This window comes from Gopherus flavomarginatus, chromosome 10 (assembly GCF_025201925.1).
Source record: "Gopherus flavomarginatus isolate rGopFla2 chromosome 10, rGopFla2.mat.asm, whole genome shotgun sequence".
Classification (NCBI taxonomy): Eukaryota; Metazoa; Chordata; order Testudines; family Testudinidae; genus Gopherus; species Gopherus flavomarginatus.
The window spans coordinates 7,975,489-7,998,123 of NC_066626.1; the positions used below are offsets into that span (position 1 = coordinate 7,975,489).

The following is a 22,635-nucleotide window of genomic DNA, read 5'->3' on the forward strand; positions in this document are numbered from 1 at the left end:
TACTGTGTAAGGGTCTAATCCAAAGCCTACAGAAGTCAATGTAAAGAAACCATTGACTTCAATGGGCTTTGGGTCACACCCTAAATGAACACAATCAATTCTAGACTAGCTTTATACTCAGTTAGTTTTATAGATGAGTGGATAATGAGAATTTTTTCTGCAAATTTGAATTTCAAATTTGAATTTGAAAGTGAATTAGAAGTCATCAATGTTCACAAACTTTTCGGGTTCACTTTCTGTAAATGTGTGAATGGTCAAGCTTTATCGTCACATTTTCAATACTTTCAAATAGAATTTTTAAACTTGCACGATCGATTGAATATCCACTGAAAGCAAATTTCAAATTGTATATTTGATTGTAATATTCAAAATTTGCTTTGCGGTGATTAGTAACACAAATCGTCTCATTAGAGGTCGGAAACAATACCGTGTGACTTTTGTAATTAACCAGCATAGCATGAATTTTGAAGTTTAGGTTCTAAATATTTATGACAAATATATGGGGAGGGCAAATTTACAGAGACATTAATGAAAAACCTCAAGTAACAAATGCATTAAAGAATTTAACAATCTGTTCATGAACATTTTGCAAATGGAAAAGAGGCAACATTTAACTGAACTAAATGTCCATTAAGGATGATTCATTCATCTCTACTAGGTATAAAACAAGAATTGAGAACTATGTTAGCTACATCTCCTTTGATAAATGTGTATGGTTACCTTGTGGTATTTCTTGAATAACTACTTCTCCAGAGAGTGTTTTTACGGGTGTCAGCACTTCAGGGAGGAGGCCTTGCAGAGCTGCAGTACTGAAGGCAGCTGAAGTGAACGCAAAGTTTGCTTCCTGGGCAATTGCTTGAAGTTCCGACTGATCTGCATTTCTGGAGCCGACGGTGAGAACCACAATTCCGTTCCTTTTAATCTCCGCTGCTGGTTGGGAAACGTCATCTGTGGACTTACCACCAGTAATGAGCACCAGCATGGGCAGGACACCTTCGTCACTCCTGTACCCTGCAGAACTGGTGAAGAACCTTTTCCTAACAAAGTCCAATGCCGAACCTGTATTGAGTGTCGTACCACCCATTGACTTCAATTTCCTAATGGTAGCGATGACATCTTTTTTATTCTGACTGGCACTAAAATAGAACTCTGGTTTTACAGTATCTGCATATTGTGCCACAGCTACTTGGATAAGGTCTGGTCCAATTTCCAGCCTTTGAATGATTTTGACAATGAAATCACGGATTGCAACAAACTGGCTAGTTCCCAATGCAGTTGTGCCATCTATCAGGAAGACTATGTCCTTCTTGTTCACTTCAACAACTGCAATTAACAATATACAGATATATTGTCAGTGGAAGTGCTCAATCAACAATGCTTATTAATGCAACATCAACAATTGAATGGGCTATATGACTTCTTGTTTGCTTTAAGTGTTACAGTTGTTTTACATGCCTCTTATGGGTACTTCGGTCATGAACTTCACTTCCTTCCCTTTTGAAGTGCTTCCTTTCAGAACATTTCCCCATTTTCTAATGTGGAATTGCATTGAATTCCACTATAATATGATTTATTATAACAATGTCTCTTTCTAAATCATGGGAAAAGTTAGAAAGATGTCAAAAGCTAATCATAATAAAATTGCAAAATGTATTCTAGCACAGAAGAAACACACACAAATGAAAAATCGTCATACTTTTCAATGGGCTAGAACATCAGTTGACATAAACTAGTGTATTCCTATTAGCTTCAGTGGAGGCATGCTAATTTATATCATCTAGTCCCATGTGTCTCAAAATGGTTATGCTCACAAAAGCAATTAAGTAAAGAACAGTTCCCATTTATTCCACATACCTGTTCCCTGCGTGTCTTCATGTCCTGGCTGTTTCCTTAGCTAATAAAACAAGTTATTACTGTTCTTCGCCCAACACAGCCAGCCCAGCTATGGAAGAGTGAGCTGGATTCTATTCTGGCTTGACTAAATTTTAACTCCCAAATATTTTTAGGGATGTTGATGTAAGAAGTAGAAAGAACACAACTGGATTTTCAAATCCCCAGTTGAGTCTGAAGGGCTGGTAATTAGAAAAAAAGTTGGTTGTGCCATACTGAAATCAAAACACCATTACATTTAACACAGAAAATGTAGGCACTAGATAAATAAATATTAACATGGTTAATAGGCATTATGATAAAACATGATGATATGTAGACACTATCATAAATAAATATTAATTGCATCATTGTGCATGTGAATATTGCGCAATCTTCATTTAACTTTCAACAATATTACCCTAGAAGCCATAATAAGAAAATCAACAATTATAGGATGGGGAGAGGGTACCTTTCAATTTCCACATTCAGCCTTAACTGACACTTCTTTTTACAAATTCTTGGCTTCTCCAGGTGACAGTGAAAAGCAATTTATACAGGAGCACTGGAGGAATTTTTTCCAGTATTTTTTTTTTTTAGATCACAGTGACCAAGATATTCAAAAGTGACTAGTGATTTTGAGGGCTTTAATTTCGGGTGCCCAACTTAAGATGCCTTATAATGGCTGGATTTTCCAAAAAAGGCTAGAAGCCAGACTCCATTATGGGGTCTCAAGTTGGTCACCCAAAAATAGAAACTTTAAAAATCACGAGTCACTTTTGAAAACCTTGCCCAGCTTGTTTTGTATGTTTTAGGCTAACTAAGAAAGCAAGGTACAAGAAAACTACATATTACAATACTCTCTGTGATGTGGCTGGCCGGTGAAAAGCAATGTGCCACCTTAAAATACTCTTAGGAGTTTGATGCTCTTATGGGGCAAAATCCATAATCAGGGCCATTGCTGTGATCAGACTCTGTGCCGGAGCAGAAGGCCTAAAAAGCAGTGGAGTTGATGCACTGGCAGGCAGGCTGTGGGAAGGCTGTTATAGGGATTCAGTACAGTACGCCATGTGCACAATACGGCAAAGATTGCCAGAGTTCTGTCTGTGGCAGCTTGCCCCGGAACTTTGGCCAATGGTTCTGGACTATGCTGTACTTGTTGTCCAAAGCTGCTGAGTAATGGGGGCACAGAAGTAATAGCCTCTCCTACAGCTCATGGATGGTAGTAGCAACTCTTCTACGTGTGGGGGGGAGGAAATGGCAGTCTTTGAGCCAGTCAGCGAGCCCCTGCCCATCTATTCTGTCTTTGAATAAGACTAGTGTTTGGCCTTACGTCCTTTCTCAAGCAAAAGCCCTATGATTTGAAAGACTCCAGTGGGAGTTTTGCTTGACTAAGGACTGCATGGCTTGGACTACATTAAAGGGTAAAGCCAAGGTTCTGCCCACAACCAGTCCACCTACTCCCAGATGAGAGCAAGCAGGTGAACAGGTTTATTCCTGTGCCCCTGGACCCAAAGTTGAGTGTGTGGGGTGCAGGTAGGGTGACCGATGTCCCAATTTTATAGGGACAGTCCCAATATTTGGGGCTTTTTCTTATTTAGGCTCCCAACCCCTGTCCTGATTTTTCACACTTGGTATCTCGTCACCTTAGATGCAGGAGTTCTTACTCTGTCTGTGCCGGTGGATAATCTAAATCACAATCTAGTTCTAACTGCCTAGGCTTCCCAGTTTAAAAAGGATGTTACTAACATAAGCTGCCAAAGTTAAGCTATTCACATATCATTCATTAGTGGTTTACCCTCTGCTGCTTTCCAGAACCTTGAATAGTTTCCAAACCCTTCCAATATTTGTTCCCCCAGCAGTCAGTTTTGTTCCTCATCAGTTTTCCACCGGAGAGGGGTGCCAGGCACAAAGCCAGAGGTCTGGATGTAGGAAGGATGCCAGCTTAATAATAAGGCCTGTTAAAGCACTGATTTGTGTCCTCCAGAAAGATGCCAGCAGCACCCTCTGGGCTTGTGAGCAGCTAGATATCCAAACATGGAGGCCTTGGGTCCTCTTTTAACTTTATATAGAAGTTAGTGTGACTCATCCAAAGAGTTTGGCAGGCACAAACGTGACCAATAAGGCATAAGTGACTGCCATGGTCAAATTATACACTACATTTCCTCATAAAACAGGAATGCAGGAACTGCAAATTCCCGCCCCCCCCAAATTTTTTTTAAAAACCCACTTCATCATAGTGCCTCTTTCAATGGACAAGATTAAGACAAAACCATTTCTTCCAGACTGTTTAGGGGAGGTTAGACTCTTAAAGTCTGATCCAGAGCCCCCTGAAGCCAATGGACACACTCCCCCTGAGTTCAATGGGCTTTGCATCAGGCTATTAGAACCTGACCCTGAAAAATGCTGAGGGCTCCAAAGGGCTCCCTCAACTGTGGGAGCTAGGGGCCTAGCTACCTATGAGATCTGGGCCTCGATGTTTCACAGGGGTGTTTAGCACCTTGCAGGAATGATTTCTTATTTCTTGCGCTGATCTGTATAATATACAATCTGTACATTGTGGGCAAATTTTCAAAGGCACAGATGGGAATTAGGTGCCCAACTCCCATTGAATTTCAGGGCCTAACTCCCATAGGCACTTTTGAAAATTCCAGCCTCTCCTTTTCTCTCTCTGTCTCCATACATCTAGACACACACATATTCTTAGTTGTCCTCTAACGTTTCAAACTGATACTTCTTCTAATGAGCGGTGCTGTAAACAAAAAATATACAAGTAGAAACAGAATGAACTACAACCCGTGCGGTATTGCGAAGACTGAAATTTACACTCTTAGCAGTCTCTGAGTAGAATGTTTAGAAAAAAAACTTTCCAATATAAATATCAAAGAACTGGAAAAAAGTTCTAAACTCAGATCCCCAAGCTGCTGCCCACCCCATGCGCAGATGAGCTGTTAACTGGATCCTATGGGCTTGATTTTAGTGGGTTTTGGAATGGACGCTTTTAGCTAAACAAGAACAAACTGCCTCAATTAAATTTTGAAATCAGGCCAGATGGTTAGATTAAACAACTACCATGAGTGAGAATTACATGCATTTACCAACGGACAAATGGAGCCCATGTAGTGAGATATGGTATTGGGCCAAATTCTGCCCTTGGCTACACCCATACAATTCCAATGATATAGTATAGTTCAGAATGTAACTGACTGAAACATTTTGGGATGAAGTTTTCGAATGCCTATGCAGTGAGTGAACCATACAAAATGTACCCTAGTCCGTACTGGCCTTTGGATCCAGAAAGGGTTTCTTATGTATATCACTTGGGTAATGACATGCACAAAAGGATATGTTCATGATCCAGAAGGAGCGTTGGCTGAATGGATGCATGAACATTTTGGAAGACTCACTCATCACAGGGGCCTTTGAAAATATGGCACTTCATGTCTATTATGGTAACCATATATTACCGAATTTAACTTGATTAAAGCAATTATAAAATGACAGTACCAAGGGATCCTAATTACCTGCATGTTCCATAAAATTCATGTGTTACATATTAACTCCAGCACAGGTATGTTTCATTTCAAGGACATGTTACCAGATATATGCATGAATAACCCAGCTAATGCTGTGTGTAATAAACAGATTGGGTGTGTTACTTGAAATCTTCATTGCCATTAAACTGAGAAGTGACACTTTTGCTTTCACTGCCTCCATGTAAAGCTGCAAACCAACTCAGCTACAGTATTTAAGGATAAATTATGTTAATAGGATAGGGATTGCCTCTAAAAATAATTGAGGGCTGCTTTTTTTTTTAAAAAAATAGTTCAATGTAATGGTACCCTCTAATGCAAACTTATCCCTCGTTCCTGTACAGATGGTCTGTACAACATCTATGTGTCATTCAGTTGTGCCACTTAAGTCCTCAAAATAAAGGACTTAAGTAGCGTGTAGGACTTGAAATTGTCCTTTGCCCAGGGATGAATTTTGCCCTTAATGTAGAAATCTGGCATAGTAGGACTGGACATGAGGTAGGGCTGGTTGACATTTTCCATCAAAACTTTTTTCAGTGGAAAACTGTTTTTGACTAAATGAAAACGTTTGCTGAAAATTTCTGCTGTCCTCTGAAAATTTTCAATTTCTTGTCAGAAAACCAAAAAAACTAGAAAAACAAAAGAGAAGAAAGGAAAAAAAATCAGGTCTCGGCTGAAACATTTCAGTTTTCAATTACTGAAAAGAAAAAAAACATTTTTTTTGGCTTTTTTATTTGTTTTTGGTGAAAAAAATCAACATTTTCAGGAGGGAAAAACATATCCAACTAGCTCCCTCCTGAACCCAAACTGGCTCTGAACTGCCTATCACCATAGCAGTTGTTCAAAATCTAGATCTGGATATGAAAGCTGCATGTTGGGGCCATCCCTACTAGTTACTTCTTAGCTAATGACTAAGAATAATGAACCCCAATCTGCAGTCATATCATTGTCTATAGCACTGTAGAGTCCTCATCTGAATTTTACATCTGTTAACTTCCCTGACCAAATGTCACACTTAAGCCTTCTATTGAAGCTTTACAGCAATATATGTTGTAAGTTTTCATGACACAAGCATTCTTCAGAGACTGACAAATCAGAGAAGTTCACATCTGGTTTTTTTATACCCTGCTTATTTTGTTTAAACCTCCTGTTGGGATAGTATCAGGTCAACGTGTCGCCTGCTGGGCTAATGTGTTTCCTCAAAGTAGCCCAGTGTCTTCTCCTCTCTTTCTCAGAGAACATACCAGAGATGTGTTTTAAACATGAAAGAGGCCATTCATTCAATGAAATACAACATTCTATAAATGCATACATACCTTCTGTAACAAAGGTTGGGGCATTTAACAAAATGAGTCTTTGGGCCACTCCAACAATGTTTGGCAGTAAGAGTTCCTGAAGATCAGCAAGGGTACGAATATCCAGGGCAGTAAATGCGAAGCTTCCATCAGTAGCAATTTGCTGAAGCTCTGCGCTGTCAGCATTCGGGACCCCAATACTAAATGAAAATATACTAGCTTGCTTCACCGCTAACACTCCCTCTCTGATATCATCACTAGACTCTCCACCACTTATCAGCACTAAAACCTGAGGCACGCCTTCCTCTATTCTGCTGCCTCCTGCCCGTGTGAAGTGGTTCTCCACCACAGATTCCAGTGCTGCACCAATGTTAGCTTCCTCACCACCAAGGAAACTAAGTGCCTTCACTGCATTCAGAACATCAGCTTTTGTGGAGTAGCGGTTCAAAGAGAACTCAGTTCTGGGTTGGTCACTATACTGCACCACCCCAATGTGTATCTCCTGAGTTCCAACTGAGAGTCTTTCAATGAAATTTACAAGGAAATCACGTATGGCTGGGAAATTGACACTTCCGATGTTGTTTGATCCGTCAATAAGGAAAATAAGGTCAGCAGATTCTTGCGCTTTAAAAAAAGAAATGCAAAAGGTGAAAGCATTAAAACAAGTGATTACATGCAGTCATACAGTGTTCTGACATGTTTCTTTGGAAAATAGTAAGAAACACGAAAATGGGAAAACAAAACACACGCTTATTAAGGACAGTGAATTTTGCCTCTTAGTTCTGCATTCTGATTGAATATGAGTTAACAGACCAAATATCTGTTTCATGAGACAATATAATATTATGAAAAAATCTAAATTCATCTTTATAGTTAAATACCATGACACTATTTTTACATGGGGGAAACTCTAGAGCACAGAATTTTGTGAAATCTAGATAATTTCTGTGGAAGTGACTTGTCTAAATATTTACAGAAGTTAGGAGACCCAAAAGAACTAAACAGGTTTACACATAAACACACATTTGCACAGTCAGTGGAAATGTGAACATAATCTGTAATCACGGTTAAATTCAGGAGAAGTTATCTCATTGCACTTTTTTCAAGACAAAATGTAACTGTTATGCTGTAAGAATATATTCACAGCTGGTGAACCAGTAGTTCTTTTCATATGGAAAGTTTCAGCCTCTATTTGGAATTCTGCTGTATGTTTGAAATGTTGGCTGAATATATTGTTTTTTTCACACTGAGTGACCAGTATCTAAAATGTATTTGTAGACCAACAATAAAAAAAGGCTGTACCATTGACTGTTTATTTAATTTTAGAACTTTATTCTCAGTTGTCCCGTCCATGCACAATATTAGTGGGGAAAGTTTATCATTACAGGTAAAATAACTATGCAGATGAAGACCACAAATAAATGTGCTTGTATTTGTGGTTTTGTGCAAACACAGAACCTTGCATTGGTTACAAATGCAGGTATCTGGTTTTGTATTTTTGCATGACCACTCGATATTCAATCAAATAATGCAGAATCATGTTAAAACAGGCAGATGAAACCAGTCATGACATAATTATCCAACCGTACTGATAACCTGGATGGTCACAAACACCTAATGTGAATATGTACGTCAAATGAATTATGAATTGGAAAAGGAGGCAGAACATCTTTTTGTGCAGGACTTACCAAAGCAGACTAAGAATTTCCTAAACAGTCTGTTCTTCCTTCCTTGTCCTCATTGAGGTCAATGGGAGTTGTACAAATGAATCAAGGGCAGAATATACCCCAAAGCAGACACAAATGTTTCCATGACATAACTAAGCAATCCTGAAGCCATTAATAAATATCTGACAGGTTGATTTTGGAAATCTTCTCTGCCTCTGAGCTTTAAAGCACCTAAGGCGAAATCCTGGCTCTACTGAAGTCAAATAACTTGGATGGGGTCAGGATTTCATCTCTGGTCTTCACCAGCAGCCATTTCTGTGAAATACCATCACATGATGCAAATATGTGATACAGTAAAAGGCTCTATTCCTTTATTTATCTCATGAGCCATTTCAGTCCCCATAAGCAATGCCAATTAAATAACTTCGCTATGGTTAAGAACTACTAAGGGCTCAGAGATTTAGTCAAAAGCTATGAAAGCTTTTAATTGAATTGATCATTTCAGACTGTGGTGTACTCAGCCCACATAACAATAAAAAAAGCCGAGAAAATAGCTTGAAGAATACATGGTTTTGTTCATATCTATTTCATGTGTCCTGACCCTCTTTTTAATAATGGTATTGAATTTATTGATTGTCGTGTCCATTGGTCATCGTAGTATGAGTAGCTCCTGTACAAGAGGAAACCAGAATACAATGTATGCAAATGTTGGATAATTTGTCATCACTGTAAAAACCTTGTACTTAACGTACACACTGATGGAACACGCCAGTGATGGAGGACAAATGAAAGCATGCTTGTTACACCATTAAGCAAAGTGTGTCAGATTAGACAGACAGCTAAGATTTAATGTAGGCATCAGGGCAAATTCATGGCTGACTTTCCTATTCACTCTAGCCAGCTCTGTGGCGTTCAAAGTTTGTGTTTTCTAGAGTGCAAATTCAAGGTCCGCTTTTCCTCTTACACTTAGTTTTCATGCATTATAATGGCCGTGGCACTTTTTAGGTGGAGAAGTTTACAAAAACAGCTACATGGGATCACAAGATAAAATGAATGAAAGTCAATTACCAGCTAAATGAATGGCACCATGAAGTCATGTTAGACCAATGATCAGCTTGGACTATGTCTAGGGGAGTTCACAATATCATCCAGCATTGATCATCAGCTGCATCATTATTTTTATTATCATTTATATTTAGGTTGTGTAAATCACACAGTGACAAAACACAGTTTATGTACTAATGTTACCTTTCATTTTATTGGTAGAAAAATAACATGCCAAAATTATTCTTGAAGGGAGGTAACCTTAGATATACTCCTTCACAGAAATAAACGTGTATTTTGGGCTTAAAAATATTTTCTTCTAGAAAAATGTCCATGAACCAACAGGGAATTCAATACATTAGTCTAGTTACCTGTCAAGATGTTTCATATACGGGCCCAATCCTCCACACATTAAGGCAATGGCAAAATGCAAATTATTTTCAGTAGGAGCTGGATCAGGCCCTTAGTGGCAAAAATATTGAACTCTCTATAGAGTGCAATCAGAGCATCAGGTTTCATATACGGGCCCAATCCTCCACACATTAAGGCAATGGCAAAATGCAAATTATTTTCAGTAGGAGCTGGATCAGGCCCTTAGTGGCAAAAATATTGAACTCTCTATAGAGTGCAATCAGAGCGTCAGGTATCATAGTTATTTCATATAACGAAAAAAATCCCTTGTTATAACTGAGAAATCATAGGTCACTGGTGGAAAAAAGTTTAATTTCCCCATGGATTGCAAATGATCTGTCTATTTGCCCCATCAAATACTTAGCAAAACAATAGGCCTGTGCTCACGCATTTTTGTGCAAAGTATCATGCAATGATGGATAGCAACTGGTGGGACTGAAATGAGAGGTTAATTAGACAAGACAAAATGAGTGGATTAATGTTATATCTTGTATATTGCTATTGTCTTACATTACCCAAAGGCTATTGACGTTTAGATGGAGTCTCGGGAATAAAACCAAAGGTTTGATCGTTCAGCTTTATTGTGTGGAATGTACAGTCATTTTCCAACTTCGTAATCACATAAGGGGGCAAAATTGTCCCATTCATTGGGCCCAGTTCTGCCCTGTCTTGCATCCGGGGCAGCACCATGGAAGTCAGTGGGGTCCAAGGTGACATTCCCTTCTTTGACAAGATGGTCCTACTGCTCTAGCGCTCTACTGCAGCACTGCAAAGGGGATTACCAACTTGCCCACCTTCTTTGATCAGATTGAGCAAAGGAGAAGAAAAGCTGCCACTATCCTAGAGTGGGCATGGGATGTCAAAATATCTGGAGCCTGGTCTCACCACAACTGTTACCAAGCAGGGAGCCAACAGGAGGAAGGAGCCATTCTTGCCGCATCTGCTTCCAGTGAGCTACAGGAAGAATAGTCAGAGTTTTTAAAGCTGTGTCACTCTGAGAGTGCAAGCATGGCCTTCCTGAAGCTCCTCATACTGATCAGTGCCTCCTGGAAGTGCAGGGGTTAATAGAACCCCCCACAGCGTCTTCCCTGCAGTGCAAGGAGAAGATCATCTGCCAAACTGGTCCTCACTTCCTATCATGAAAGTCTGCTTATAGCGAAGTTTTGAGGAGAGAAAATGATCCCCAAACAACTTCATTACAGGCCAGATCCCAACCCAGCTGAAGTCTGTGGAGTGGCTCCCATTGGCTCCGAGGGGCTTTGAATCAGACAAGACAAGTGTGATTCACTGCATTTCACAAACCCAATTATCTAGATATATTTTATGCACGTAGGACTAGTTCATGGCCCCACCGAAGTCAGTGACAATCTCCCTACTGACTTCAATGGGTTTTGGAGTGAGGTCTTATGGGGAATGTTTCTACAGCTGCTGTTATTGCTGCAGGCCTTTATTTCACATTTCACTGTGAATCAATGACAGTCTAGTCCCAGCTTATCAGCTCCCATCTTCCAACTGGGCAGCTGATAGGGTGTGCTCCTCCTTTAGCATTTATATCAATAGATATTAAATGGTGGATATTATGGGCTAGGCGTAAAGATCCTTAGTTTCGACTAAGTTGTCTCACAAGAATATTTCTTACAAAAATCCCTAAACCTGTGTTCTGTTAATGAATGCACAAAAATGACTCCCGGAGGGATTTCTGCAGTTGTTCGCATTATTAAGCCCATGCATTTGAAATAGGGACAAGCCCTGCACTTTGTGATCAGGCAAGAGTTTGGCCCAAGCATTGAATGTAGGGTGAGGCTGCCTGTGAGTCCTGCAATCAGCTCTGTGTAAGCAGGCTGACCTTTGTGCCCATGGAGGTTGGATCACAGGTTTAGGGCCTGCATTAGGAAGTGTGATGCTTTTTTCCTATCGCTGACTCACAAACCTAGACAGTGCTTGATTTAATAATCTGGCAGGGAGGTCAGTATATTTTGCAAACAGTGACAGGCTTTCACTGTACGATTTGCCTGGAAACCTTTGTTTTTAAACCTTTGAACGTCCATCTTCGTCCTCCCCTACAAAGGCTTTAAACAGTGCAATACTAGCAATTACCATACTTATCTCAAGGATCAGTACGGCAATGTCTCAGCACAGCAGTTTGCCATTACCTGTGATGTCTTTAATCACTCCTTTTCCTCCAGCCATTTCTGGAGTCAGGGATGTGCAAACACTTGCCACTAAGTCTCCTACTATGGCGTGGAGAGAAGTAATATTCTCTATGTTGAAAAGGTGCATATCTCGGGGTTCACTCACTACTTCCTTTAATTTCCCTTCCATTGCATCCTGCACTCCAATTGCAAACATGTTTACATCAGCAGACTTAAGGACAGATGATGGCAGAGCGACATCATCCTGGGATGGTCCGTCCGTTAACACTATAATAATCTGGGGGACGCCATCACTTGCTCTGCTTCCAGCAGCTTTAGTGAGATGGTTTTGGATTAAGTATTCTAATCCTTTTCCAGTCTTGTTGCCTCCCCCCAGATAAGGCATGTTCGAAATATGGGACAGGACATCTTGGTTAGAGTGATACGTATTTAACTGGAACTCTGTGTGTGGGTTTCCGCTGAACTGGACCAAGGCAAAACGAAAATCATTTCCTCCCACAGCTAAAGATTTTACAACATCATACAGAAACTCTCGAACAAGTTGGAAATGTTCCTTTCCAATGCTCCAAGAGGAATCCACTAGAAATATTATATCAGCAGCCGCAACGATTCTGACATCTTTAAAAAAACAGATTGGTTTAGGATTTTCTACAGGTCAGTTGAATAAGTCCATGTTGCCCAAACCCTTCCTCAGACATGGCCTATTTTGCATTATCAAATGAAGCCCCTTATTCCCCGTATAACCTGGTACAAGACAAAAGGATCATTTGACACTAGACTGTGAATAGCCCTGCGCAGGGACACCAGGAGGGGGAAAGATGCGAAAAGTCATCCTCCCTTCCACCTGCACAAGAACTAGTCCCAGACCCGGCACTCCCAAAGCACCAGGGTGAGAAATTAGGACATTTAGCATGGGAAGCAGCATGCATTGCACTCTTCCATAGATGATTCCCCTTCTGCACTACAGGGGTATTATACTTATCGCTGGGACAATTCCCTGTGCACTTTCACTGGAGTGGCATGACTCCTCCCCTGCCCTTACCGTGGGCTGTGGCGAAAGCCCTGGTCCACTGATGCAAAGGCATATGATTAGTTTCATTGGCCCAGATCCTACAAGGTATTTAGGTGCCTAACTCCCATAGGCACCTAACTACCTTTGATGATCTGGACCATTGAGGTCAGCGGGATTACAAATGAGTTTAAAGTCACACACATGCTTCAATGCTTAGCAGGATCCAGGCCTAAAACCATTAAAGGATCAACATTCCACTAAATAACTCCTGGAGCATGGATTGTTAGCACCAGGAAATCTTCTCCACTAGTCAAAACGCAGGCTTAGGTATTAAGTAATGTTAATATACATGAGTATTGCTTACAGGCAATTTATGCTCTATGATCCAAACCCTGTAACCTTTGCTTGGACAAGGATCCCCTGCTAGCATCCATAAGGATGAAGGTGCAGAACTGGGCTCTGTATACTGAGTTTCCAGTGTTTTCTGCTCCCCATGAACTCCTAATAAACTAGTTACAATCCAAAAGATGCTATTAGATCCCTTCAGAAAACTAAGGAAGCTTTCTGCCCACTCAGTGGCAACAGCTGGGAGTTGGGTGTTCTTTTCATTGCAATATTCCGTTTTTCTTCCCATGCTTTTGGTCATATAAGGGACGCAAAATACCTTTGCCAAGAAGCATAGACAATACATAGAGTGTCAACCCAGTAGATGCAAATACTCCACTCACAACACAAAGCAACATCAGACTGACACCATTTACTCTTTGCATGCTTAGGATAACTTGGGAGTCCACTCCGGCATGTGTCTATGAATTGGCATTCAGGCTGACTGACTTGTGAGGAATCGATAAGCATCTACTATGCTCGGACTAACTCTCAGTCAAAAACCTTGACAGGTCACCATATATTTTCAACATGCACATTTTAAAACAGTCCATAAACACAACAGGAAATATCATCAAACTCTGGAAAATAACAAATCCTCTAAGGATGTCTGAGCCTTACCTTCCTGTTGCTGAGCATCAACCATGCAACAGCCTGAGAGCATGAGGCAAAAGATTGCCGCGAGTGGCAAATGCCGATGTCTCCTCATTTTTTGTTTTGTTTTTCAAAGCACCAAATGTGTGACCTAAAAAGGAATAGAGAGATTATCAGTGTAAAAGGTATTCTCACACCAGAGCTCACCAGAGCTCACGATACAGTGTTAGGGGTGTAAGTAAGGCCTCAGACCCATGCTGTCCCCAGTGCCACTCTCCTCTGACGTCAATGGATTAAGGATTTTATAGCCCTGTAGCGGGTGGTCACCCCGCTCCTGCCTGAAGGGGATAAAGCAGCCCTGGAGAGGGCTGCAGTGGGAAAAGCCAGGCTGATTGGGGGAAGCAGCCACAGATCAGGCCATGTCCCAATCAGGCCACAGCTAAAGATGCTAAAGAGACACACTCTCTAGCTTCAGAGAGAGACAGGTCTGGCTGCTTGGGAGCTCAGCAGGGTACCTAGAGTGGAGCAGGGCTGGGGAAAGGACAGAGGAGCCAGGGAACTCAAGGCTGGAAAGCCCCAGGCTTCAGGCCTTGAGAAAGGCCAGGAAGGGTACTGGGGTTGCAAAGGTGCAGCCCAGATATAGGTAGAGGCAGCTGGTCCAACCCCCCTTGCTGATGATGAGTGGTTTACAGACTGCAGTCTGCCCCAGGGAGTGGGGGCTAGATGATGACTGGCACTAGCCACTGAGGCAAGGTGGGGATAGGGGTTTCCTGTGGGTGGGGAGACCCAGATTGTGGGTTACTGTGGGGGCAGAATCCTGACATAGGAGGGCTCCAGGGTCTGGGAGGGGCACGGGGCCAGCGGCAGGTGAGACACCAGCCTGTAAAGGGCACTCCAGGCTGAGGAGAGAGATAATTCTTGAGATGACCAGCAGGAGGCGCAACAATAGAGCATCATCACCGGCCACAAGCCCTCCCATCCCTGTTAATAAATACCAAAAATTCCTCTCCTGGTATTAATGTTTTACTTAGAACTCACGCTGACTTCTGCTAGAGGTCTGTGAATGAAAAGGTACCATAACCGGGACAAATCCTCTTCGCGGTTACAGTGAAATGTAGTTGGACCAAATTCGGCACTGGCATCAGAACACATAATGCCCTCTGATTTCAATGGGAGCTGTGCTGGTTATGCCAAGGCTGAATTTAGCCCACTGCCTTCAATAGGATTCCACTCGGGTAACTGGGAAGAAGATTTGTCCCGTAACAGGTTACGTTCTGTTCTCGATGACATTCGTTCTGTCCCATTTGCCGACCTTTTATATGACTTCTGGGGGGTTTGTAGCATCACTTAAGTACAACAGTATTTGGATGTGTGTTGCTGGCATTGCTGATGCACAAATTATGACATGTTTTGGCATGATACGTCATTTAGAAGATGGAAGTGGGTATTGACAGGCAAAAACCAGGTGTGTGAATTTCAAAAGAGAGACAGTGTTCGCCAAATGGGAAATGGCAATCTGATAAGGAAAACATTTTCATATGAGCAGAAGATACCACAAATAGTGGGAAACAGACAGCGCTGCATAGATGAAGTTTGGTGGAGCACTGATCAGAGCCCCTTCCTACATAAGGGCTAGATCATGCCACCAGGCCCCAGCCCATAGGAAGGGACGGTGCATTACTGCTCTGTTCCAGGAAACACATAGTACCCCACTTCTGTCCTCCATGCTCCATGGAATAGTAACTTACTCATGGCCTGTACAGCAACAAATTCCTACTCTCCTTCCCCATGCATTGGTTTAGCAGTACAAGCCTGTGCACTGAGGAGGCGGAGCCTGGCATCCATGCCCCACCCCTCCCTTCCTGCTCACTTCTGTGCACCTGGACCCAAAGCCTGGGTAACCAACATAGGGGCATAAAGGAGTTTCTTAGTCATCCTGGCAACCCTGCCAGATGTACTGCCTAACCCACGATCTAGCCCTAAATGCAAAGGAAAGAGCAGAGAGACACAGGTACCCTACTGGCTCCAACAGAGGCATGTTCTGTCATAGGAAACCAGCAGGAGCAGAAAACATTTCCATAAAATCTGTCAGCAAGGGCCAGGTCCTCAGCTGATGCAAAGCAGCATAGCTCCAGCAATGTCAACGGAGCTATGCCAATAAATGCCAGCTGGGCATCTCACTGTGGTTTCTCATTCTTTCTTTTCTCAGACTGGTGGCATGTGACTGTTACCAAGAGAAGATTGTGAGCTTGCTGGGACAGGAGATGCCTTTTTGTTGAGTGGGTGTGTACAATACCTCGCCATGATCAGGGCTCCTAAGTACGGCTGCAACGCAAATAAGGAATAAGAATAATCATTAGGTCCAGGAGCATCCATTATAAAAGAGAGTTCAGCATAACTGAAGCATAAAGAAATTCAAAAAGGCTGAAAGCAAACTATATTATATCCTGGCCACAGCCAGGCCAAGATGCTTCCTTCCAAGTGCAACAGGAAAATGGCTAGGCCTCTGTTGTTATTATGTATTACTTATTACAGTGGCCAATCAAGCTTGAGGGCCCATTGCGCCAGGAGCTGTACAATCATAGAGCAGGAAACAATCCCTGCCCCAAAGAGCCTGCAGTCTAAATAGCTAAGGCAGGCAAAGGGTAGGGGAAGGGCTGGAGCACCCAAGCAGAGTCACCAGAGTGATGACAGGCCAACAGTATGTTAGCACCAGCTTCTTTTAACATGTTTTGGGGTGGGTGGGATGGGGTGACCAAAGGGTTAGCAGGAGGGAGAGCTCAATTAGCCCACCTGGCTGCTCCTGGAGGACATGTCGGGTTTGACTGGTTGTCAGGCCCAGCTGGGGAGGTGCTGGGTCCTCCTCACAAAAGGAGGAAGTGAAAGCTACGGGGTGGTCCAGGACAGGGACCCAGGACAGAGAAACCCAGGAGAGAGGAGGTGCGCAGCCACTGCTCTCTGGAAAAGGTTTGGGGAAGACAGTGTGAAGAAGGCCACAGGGCTGGAATTATTCCCTGTGGTGGGCCCGGGAGAGGGGGTAAGGCACGGAGGCAGTCCTGAGCGAGAAAAAGACAGAGCTAGGAGGACCCAAGGAGAAGCCAGAGGCCTGGGAACCAGAGGGGAGGCTGTGTTAAGCACAGGCTAGAAGGAAGCAGCACAAAGGGCTCAGACATAGGATGTGGCCCAAATAAACAGATGTCTGCAAGAGTTGCTTAATACAGGGTCCCTGGACTGGAGCCCATAGCAGACGGTGGGTTGGGGTTCCCCTAGCAGCCCCAAGAACAGGGCGCACAGGCCTAAGATAAGAAGTACTAAGCCCAGAGTGGGGCTGAAGACTGAGCCTCAAGGGTGGGTTGAGGAATAGCCTCAAAGTGGGTAAATAGATCCTTTCCGTTGGGACTTTTAGTTGGACTTTTGTTACCCCGGAAGGGGTGTGTCTAAAATGTGACCTGGCTGGAGGGTGAATTGCGAGACGGCCCCACCCAGGGGGCACCGGAGGAGACAGCTGATACAAAACACCCCGGGGTTCTCACCCACAGAGCGCAGCCTTTCCTGGGAGCAGTGCTGGGAGCGGCTTAGTGGAGCCGAAGGGCAAGGGGAGAGCGAGGGAGAAGACGGAGGGGAGTGTGGCAGGCAGGTGGAATGAGGCTGAGGGGAAGAGGGCAGGATGGGCTGGAGCAAGCAGCCAATCAGCACAGGGAAGAGAATGTCCTGTCAAAACCATAGTGAACATTTTGATGATGTCAGACCTGGCTGCCTACTCCTGATGGTTTCAGTGCCTATGGCCCCGGGGGCTGGCTCCTTCTGGCAAGTGCTTTCTTCCCACAGCCCACGGGGAAAACCACAGAGGTCCTAGTGTTTCTTTAACATACACAGCTCTGGTCTGGTAGGCCCAAAGGGGTGGTTCCACCTGATCCCCTCATATTCCTCCCCACTAGATGCAACGTGTGATGTGACGTTAGACATTATGTGGCTGCCTGTTACTAAAACCTGCCCAGGGACAAAGTCTGTGATCGCACCCAGCCGAGTTATTTTACAGCACAAGGAAAAATTCGGGAATGACAAGCTTGGGGGTTGGAGGGAATCCCAGATCCCCATATAAGGAGGTTTTAAGATCCTTTTGTGCCACTCTGGCAATTCAATGAACTTAGCATGGGCCAGGATCTAAGCCACAGTCTCTGTGGCTCAGGAGTTTGTATAGTTAGACCTCTGTCAAGGACTTGGACGATCCACTCTTTACCTGTGCTTCACTTAGTTAACTGTAGTTCCCCGATTTAAAAAAAAAGTTAGGATTACAGCTGGCCATTGGAGGCCACCCAGTCAGGAGCATGGTGCACTGATCAACATTTCTTTCTATTGCTAGTTCTTTTCTTATTAAGCCACTGCCAGACTGACAATCTGCCTGGGATAGCAATTCTACTCACTTCACCCTTTAAGGGACACCAAAGGCAGGCATGGAAACCTCATTCCAAGTTCAAGCACCTTAATTCGTCTGATCTGCAGAATAACTACAGGAATCTTGCACGTTTCCGGTCCCCTCTGTGGAATCCCCTCCTGTGTGGGGATGATCTCGTAGTACGAATATGGAAGTGTCCCAAGAATAACTTTATATGTTGTAGCCAAGATAATACTTTATGTAAGCTTTTTATCTGACATCCACATGGCAAATCAGCTGGAAGAATATAGCCCTTAGTATGACAGCAGATATGCTGCCATACTGGTGGTGAGTTTATGATTTAAGACTTGCTTCCAATCTTAAATAGCATACCCCAGGAATACTTTGTAGCTGATAAATATCATCCAAGTATAAAATGTACTGATTTAATATTTCTCTTCCCCCCCCCCGAAGGACATGATGTAATCAAATGAGCCAGAAGAGATTCAAATAAGTCAAATGATTAAACCAAGTCAGCTTTAAAAAATTACATTCACTGTTTTCTGCTGTTCTTGCCAACTCAATTAACTCAGTGCTCCTAAGTGATGCAAGGGAATCCAAGACCTTCAATGAAAAGAATAACAAGATTTTGTAACAAAGCCTTGGAAGCCAGACAGCTGACCAAAAAACCAGCTGGAAATAAATCCAGGCACCCTCGATCATCTGAAATGCACAAATAAAGCAGCACCTGAGAAGTTAATTGCACACAGTGGGACAATTTCACACATGCTCTTTTCATGATTGTCCCACTGGGTTTCAATTGAAACTAGAGGAGGTATGCTGAGCCAGATCCTCAGCTGATGAAATCAGTGTTGCTCCATTGACTTCCACGGAATACGGTTGATTTGCACCAGCTGAGAATCTGGCCCTATGTGTTTCAAGGAACTGCTAGAGATATAGGAAACGCTCACTTGCTTTGTGATGAATTACTGAAAGCCCACAAGACATACATTTTTCTTCCTATTCGGGTGAAAGAATTCACAGTGTTTACTCTCCCAGATTATATGAACAGCTGGATTATCCTGCCACTCTTTCTAGTTGCACTTCTTTGCTTCACAGCGTTAAAGCCACTGAATAAGAAAAATCAAAGGCAGCACTTTATTTCCTTGTTAGCAAACAATCATTACCCCAAGTAATGATGGTGGGGAGAGATAGCTCAGTGGTTTGAGCATTGGCCTGCTAAACGCAGGGTTGTGAGCTCAATCCGAGGGGGCCATTTGGGGATTAGTCTTGCTTTGAGCAGAGGGTTGGACTAAATGATCTTTTGAGGTCCCTTCCAATTCTATGAAGTACTTGCTATTAAAAAGTCAACATATGCCAACAGCTAACCCAAAGCAATAGGCAAGACATTGCAATTATTTCCCAACCCACATGTAAGGCAGGGTGGCCTTTTAAAGGCAACCAACATAGCACAGGGCATTATGACCATTTTTAATTGACAAGCAAAGGTTCCAATCCAGTCAAAGCAAGACAAAACTCTTCCAAGCTGGGAGGAAGGGAAGGAGGGATACCTACCAGGCCATTATCATCTCACCACTCCCTAACAGCCTTGAGAAATCCCTTCCAGAGGTGTTTCAGGGGCTGTTTTCCCTCTGAAACGTGGCGGGAAGGAGGCCAGACAGGATGAAGCATGGGGGCAGCCATGCTCTGCAGTAGCGTTTGCTGCTCTGCTGCCCAGAAATCCTGATTGAAGATAGCAGCAGTGGCAGCTTTAACACCTGTAGGCTTCTCTCTGTCACTGTTCCCCAACAGCCCCTGCCTGGTTATTTTCATAACTGATTTACCTGGGGAGCTGATTCCCCGCTGCTTTCTGCCAGTCTTATGCCTCGGTGATGCGATTCCAGTAGGTTTACACTGGCAGGAAGCTGGAGAAACCCAGTGGCCAATCAAGCCCACTATTTCTAAGCACCTACAAAGGGTTGCTCAGGTGATGGAGCCCTGCTTTCAAAGGGAAGGATGGTCCAGCTCTGCCATGCACCATCCACACTGCTGATCACCTGCCTATGTGGGGGAAATGCCCTTCCCCATAGATCTATGGGGTGGGGGAGCCTTGTGCCCAGCCACTCTGAGTCTACCCCCAAATTCCTCCCATTAGAGAGAGAGGAGTGCCTGAAAACCCAGGGGATGCCCGCGTAGGGTGACCAGATGTCCTGATTTTATAAGGACAGTCCCGATTTTTGGGTCTTTTTCTTAAATAGGCTCCTATTACCCCCCACCCCCATCCTGATTTTTCATACTTGCTATCTGGTCACCCTATATCCGCCAGCTCTGGCCCTCTCTGGCATGTTCCTCCATGGAAGGGGCAACCTGGATCTTTATTTCTAATCCTGGTGAACTGTGACTACAAACAGGAAACAAGGGAGATATAACATTTTAAAAAGCAACATGTTGCCAGGGCCTCTGGGAGCAAGCCCAACACAAATATTAAACCATCATCATTCTAGGACCTCAACAAAGTAATGTAATCCTTGGGAATTCCCATGGGAGTAAGGTGCCTAAATACCTTGGAGAATCTGGGCCCAGAGCCTCAGCTGGTATAAAATCAATGTTGCACCGCTAGCTTTACTGGAACTACACTGATTTATACCAGCTGAGGATCTGGCCAGATATATTTTACATTCAATCAGTTTGTCAACTGTAAGACAGTAGTTCACGCAGGAAGATCCTGTGACAATTACATGCTAACCATTGGAGAACTCAGTGCTGTTTCACACAAAGCTGTTATCTATTTGAACATCTGGTCACTGAGCCAGCTGACTCCTCCTTTCTTTGTAGGACCTTGCCACAGATTGCTCTCTTGGAAGACCTACTGCATAATCCTTTCCAAACTGCAAAAAGGGGTGAAATCCTGGCCCCACTGAAGTAACTGGCAAACTGACCTTGCAAAAGCTTACATGTATGAATTGTCCCAGCCATTGAATTCAATGGGTTTATTCACCTGTGTAAAATGACTCAAATACGTAAGTATTTGTAGGAGCTAGATTTGCAAAAAAAAAATGAGAAGAACAGTTAACACTGACCTCCCATTAAATCATACTGGTAAAATCCCCTTGTGGGAAAGTGGGATTCTAGAAATACCGGACAAGTGGATGTTTCATGCTGTGATTGTTTATTAACATTAGTTTCATCAATTGGGATTAAAATGAGGTCTGCCATTAATCAAATATCTGAAATAAAATGCATAAGCCAAAAAGTGGCTTCAGAATTTTGCTGTCCATATTCACCTAAATGTGAATAACATCTTTCATTTGATGAGAAGATTGATATTTTTCTCAAAAAGAACAGGCACCTTAGAGACTAACAAATTGATTTGAGCATAAGCTCTTGTGGGCTACAGCCCACTTCATCGGATGCATAGAATAGAACATATAGTAAGAACATCTATATACATACAGAGAACATGAAAAGGTGGAAGTTGCCATACCAACTCTAAGAGACTAATTAATTAAGATGAGCTATTATTAGCAGGAGAAAAAAAACTTTTAGTGATAATCAAGATGGCCCATTCCAGACAGTTGACAAGAAGATGTGAGGATACTTAACATGGGGAAATAGATTCACTTTGTGTAATGACCCAGCCACTCCCAGTCTCTATTCAAGCCCAAGTTAATGGTATCTAGTTTGCAAATTAATTCCAGTTCAGCAGTTTCTCGTTGGAGTCTGTTTTTGAAGCTTTTCTGTTGCAAATTTTTCTGAAAGGTATATTATATTAGACCTGTATTTCATCTTATCAAACATGCCACAGTATATTACAGCTGGTCTGTAGGGAGATGGGAAAGAATATTCACAAACTGAGACAATCTGTTTCCAGCTAATATGAAAGGGCCCATCCGAACAATTTTGGTTTTCTGTTTTAATATTAAACAGCTGTAAGTCATTTTCCTAAATTGTTTACAGGCTCTGAAATACAGCATACCATAAAAAATATATTTGTAAGAGGTTCTTTAATATGAAGGAAACACTTTTTAGTATGTTTAGGTTGCACATTCTAGTCCCAGGCTAGGAAGAAAAAAATATTGTGGAGCGTTAAAAGACCTAAAAGAATCTCAAACACCTGTACACACCATGTGCTGTTAATAAAGACCAAATAATTATCAATGATACTTTACTACAATGTGACTTTCTCCCCCCCATGCATTAGTGAAAAAGGTGTCTGCAACTTAGCAGCAGCACTGTCACGTTGCATTTATAAAGCCCTCCGTTTTTATTCATAGAGACCCTAACCATCCATTATTCCA

The 22,635-nt window shown here is 42.7% G+C and overlaps 1 protein-coding gene across 5 annotated transcripts in view; it reads right to left on the reverse strand.

The window, feature by feature from the left end:
- The window catches only part of COL6A3 (collagen type VI alpha 3 chain), a 114,464-nt gene that overhangs the window by 75,368 nt on the left and 16,461 nt on the right, over window positions 1-22,635 (reverse strand). The window contains exons 2-5 of one of the 5 annotated variants that reach the window (XM_050916464.1): window positions 13,990-14,113; window positions 11,973-12,590; window positions 6,719-7,321; window positions 721-1,323 (exon numbers count right to left, since the gene is read on the reverse strand). In XM_050916464.1, coding sequence (XP_050772421.1) covers window positions 721-1,323; window positions 6,719-7,321; window positions 11,973-12,590; window positions 13,990-14,077 — 1,912 coding nt within the window. In that variant the 5' untranslated portion in view covers window positions 14,078-14,113. Of the gene's footprint in view, window positions 1-720; window positions 1,324-6,718; window positions 7,322-11,972; window positions 12,591-13,989; window positions 14,114-22,635 lie in introns of those variants that run through there. The other 4 variants (XM_050916459.1, XM_050916460.1, XM_050916461.1 and 1 more) reach the window with 4 other exon arrangements.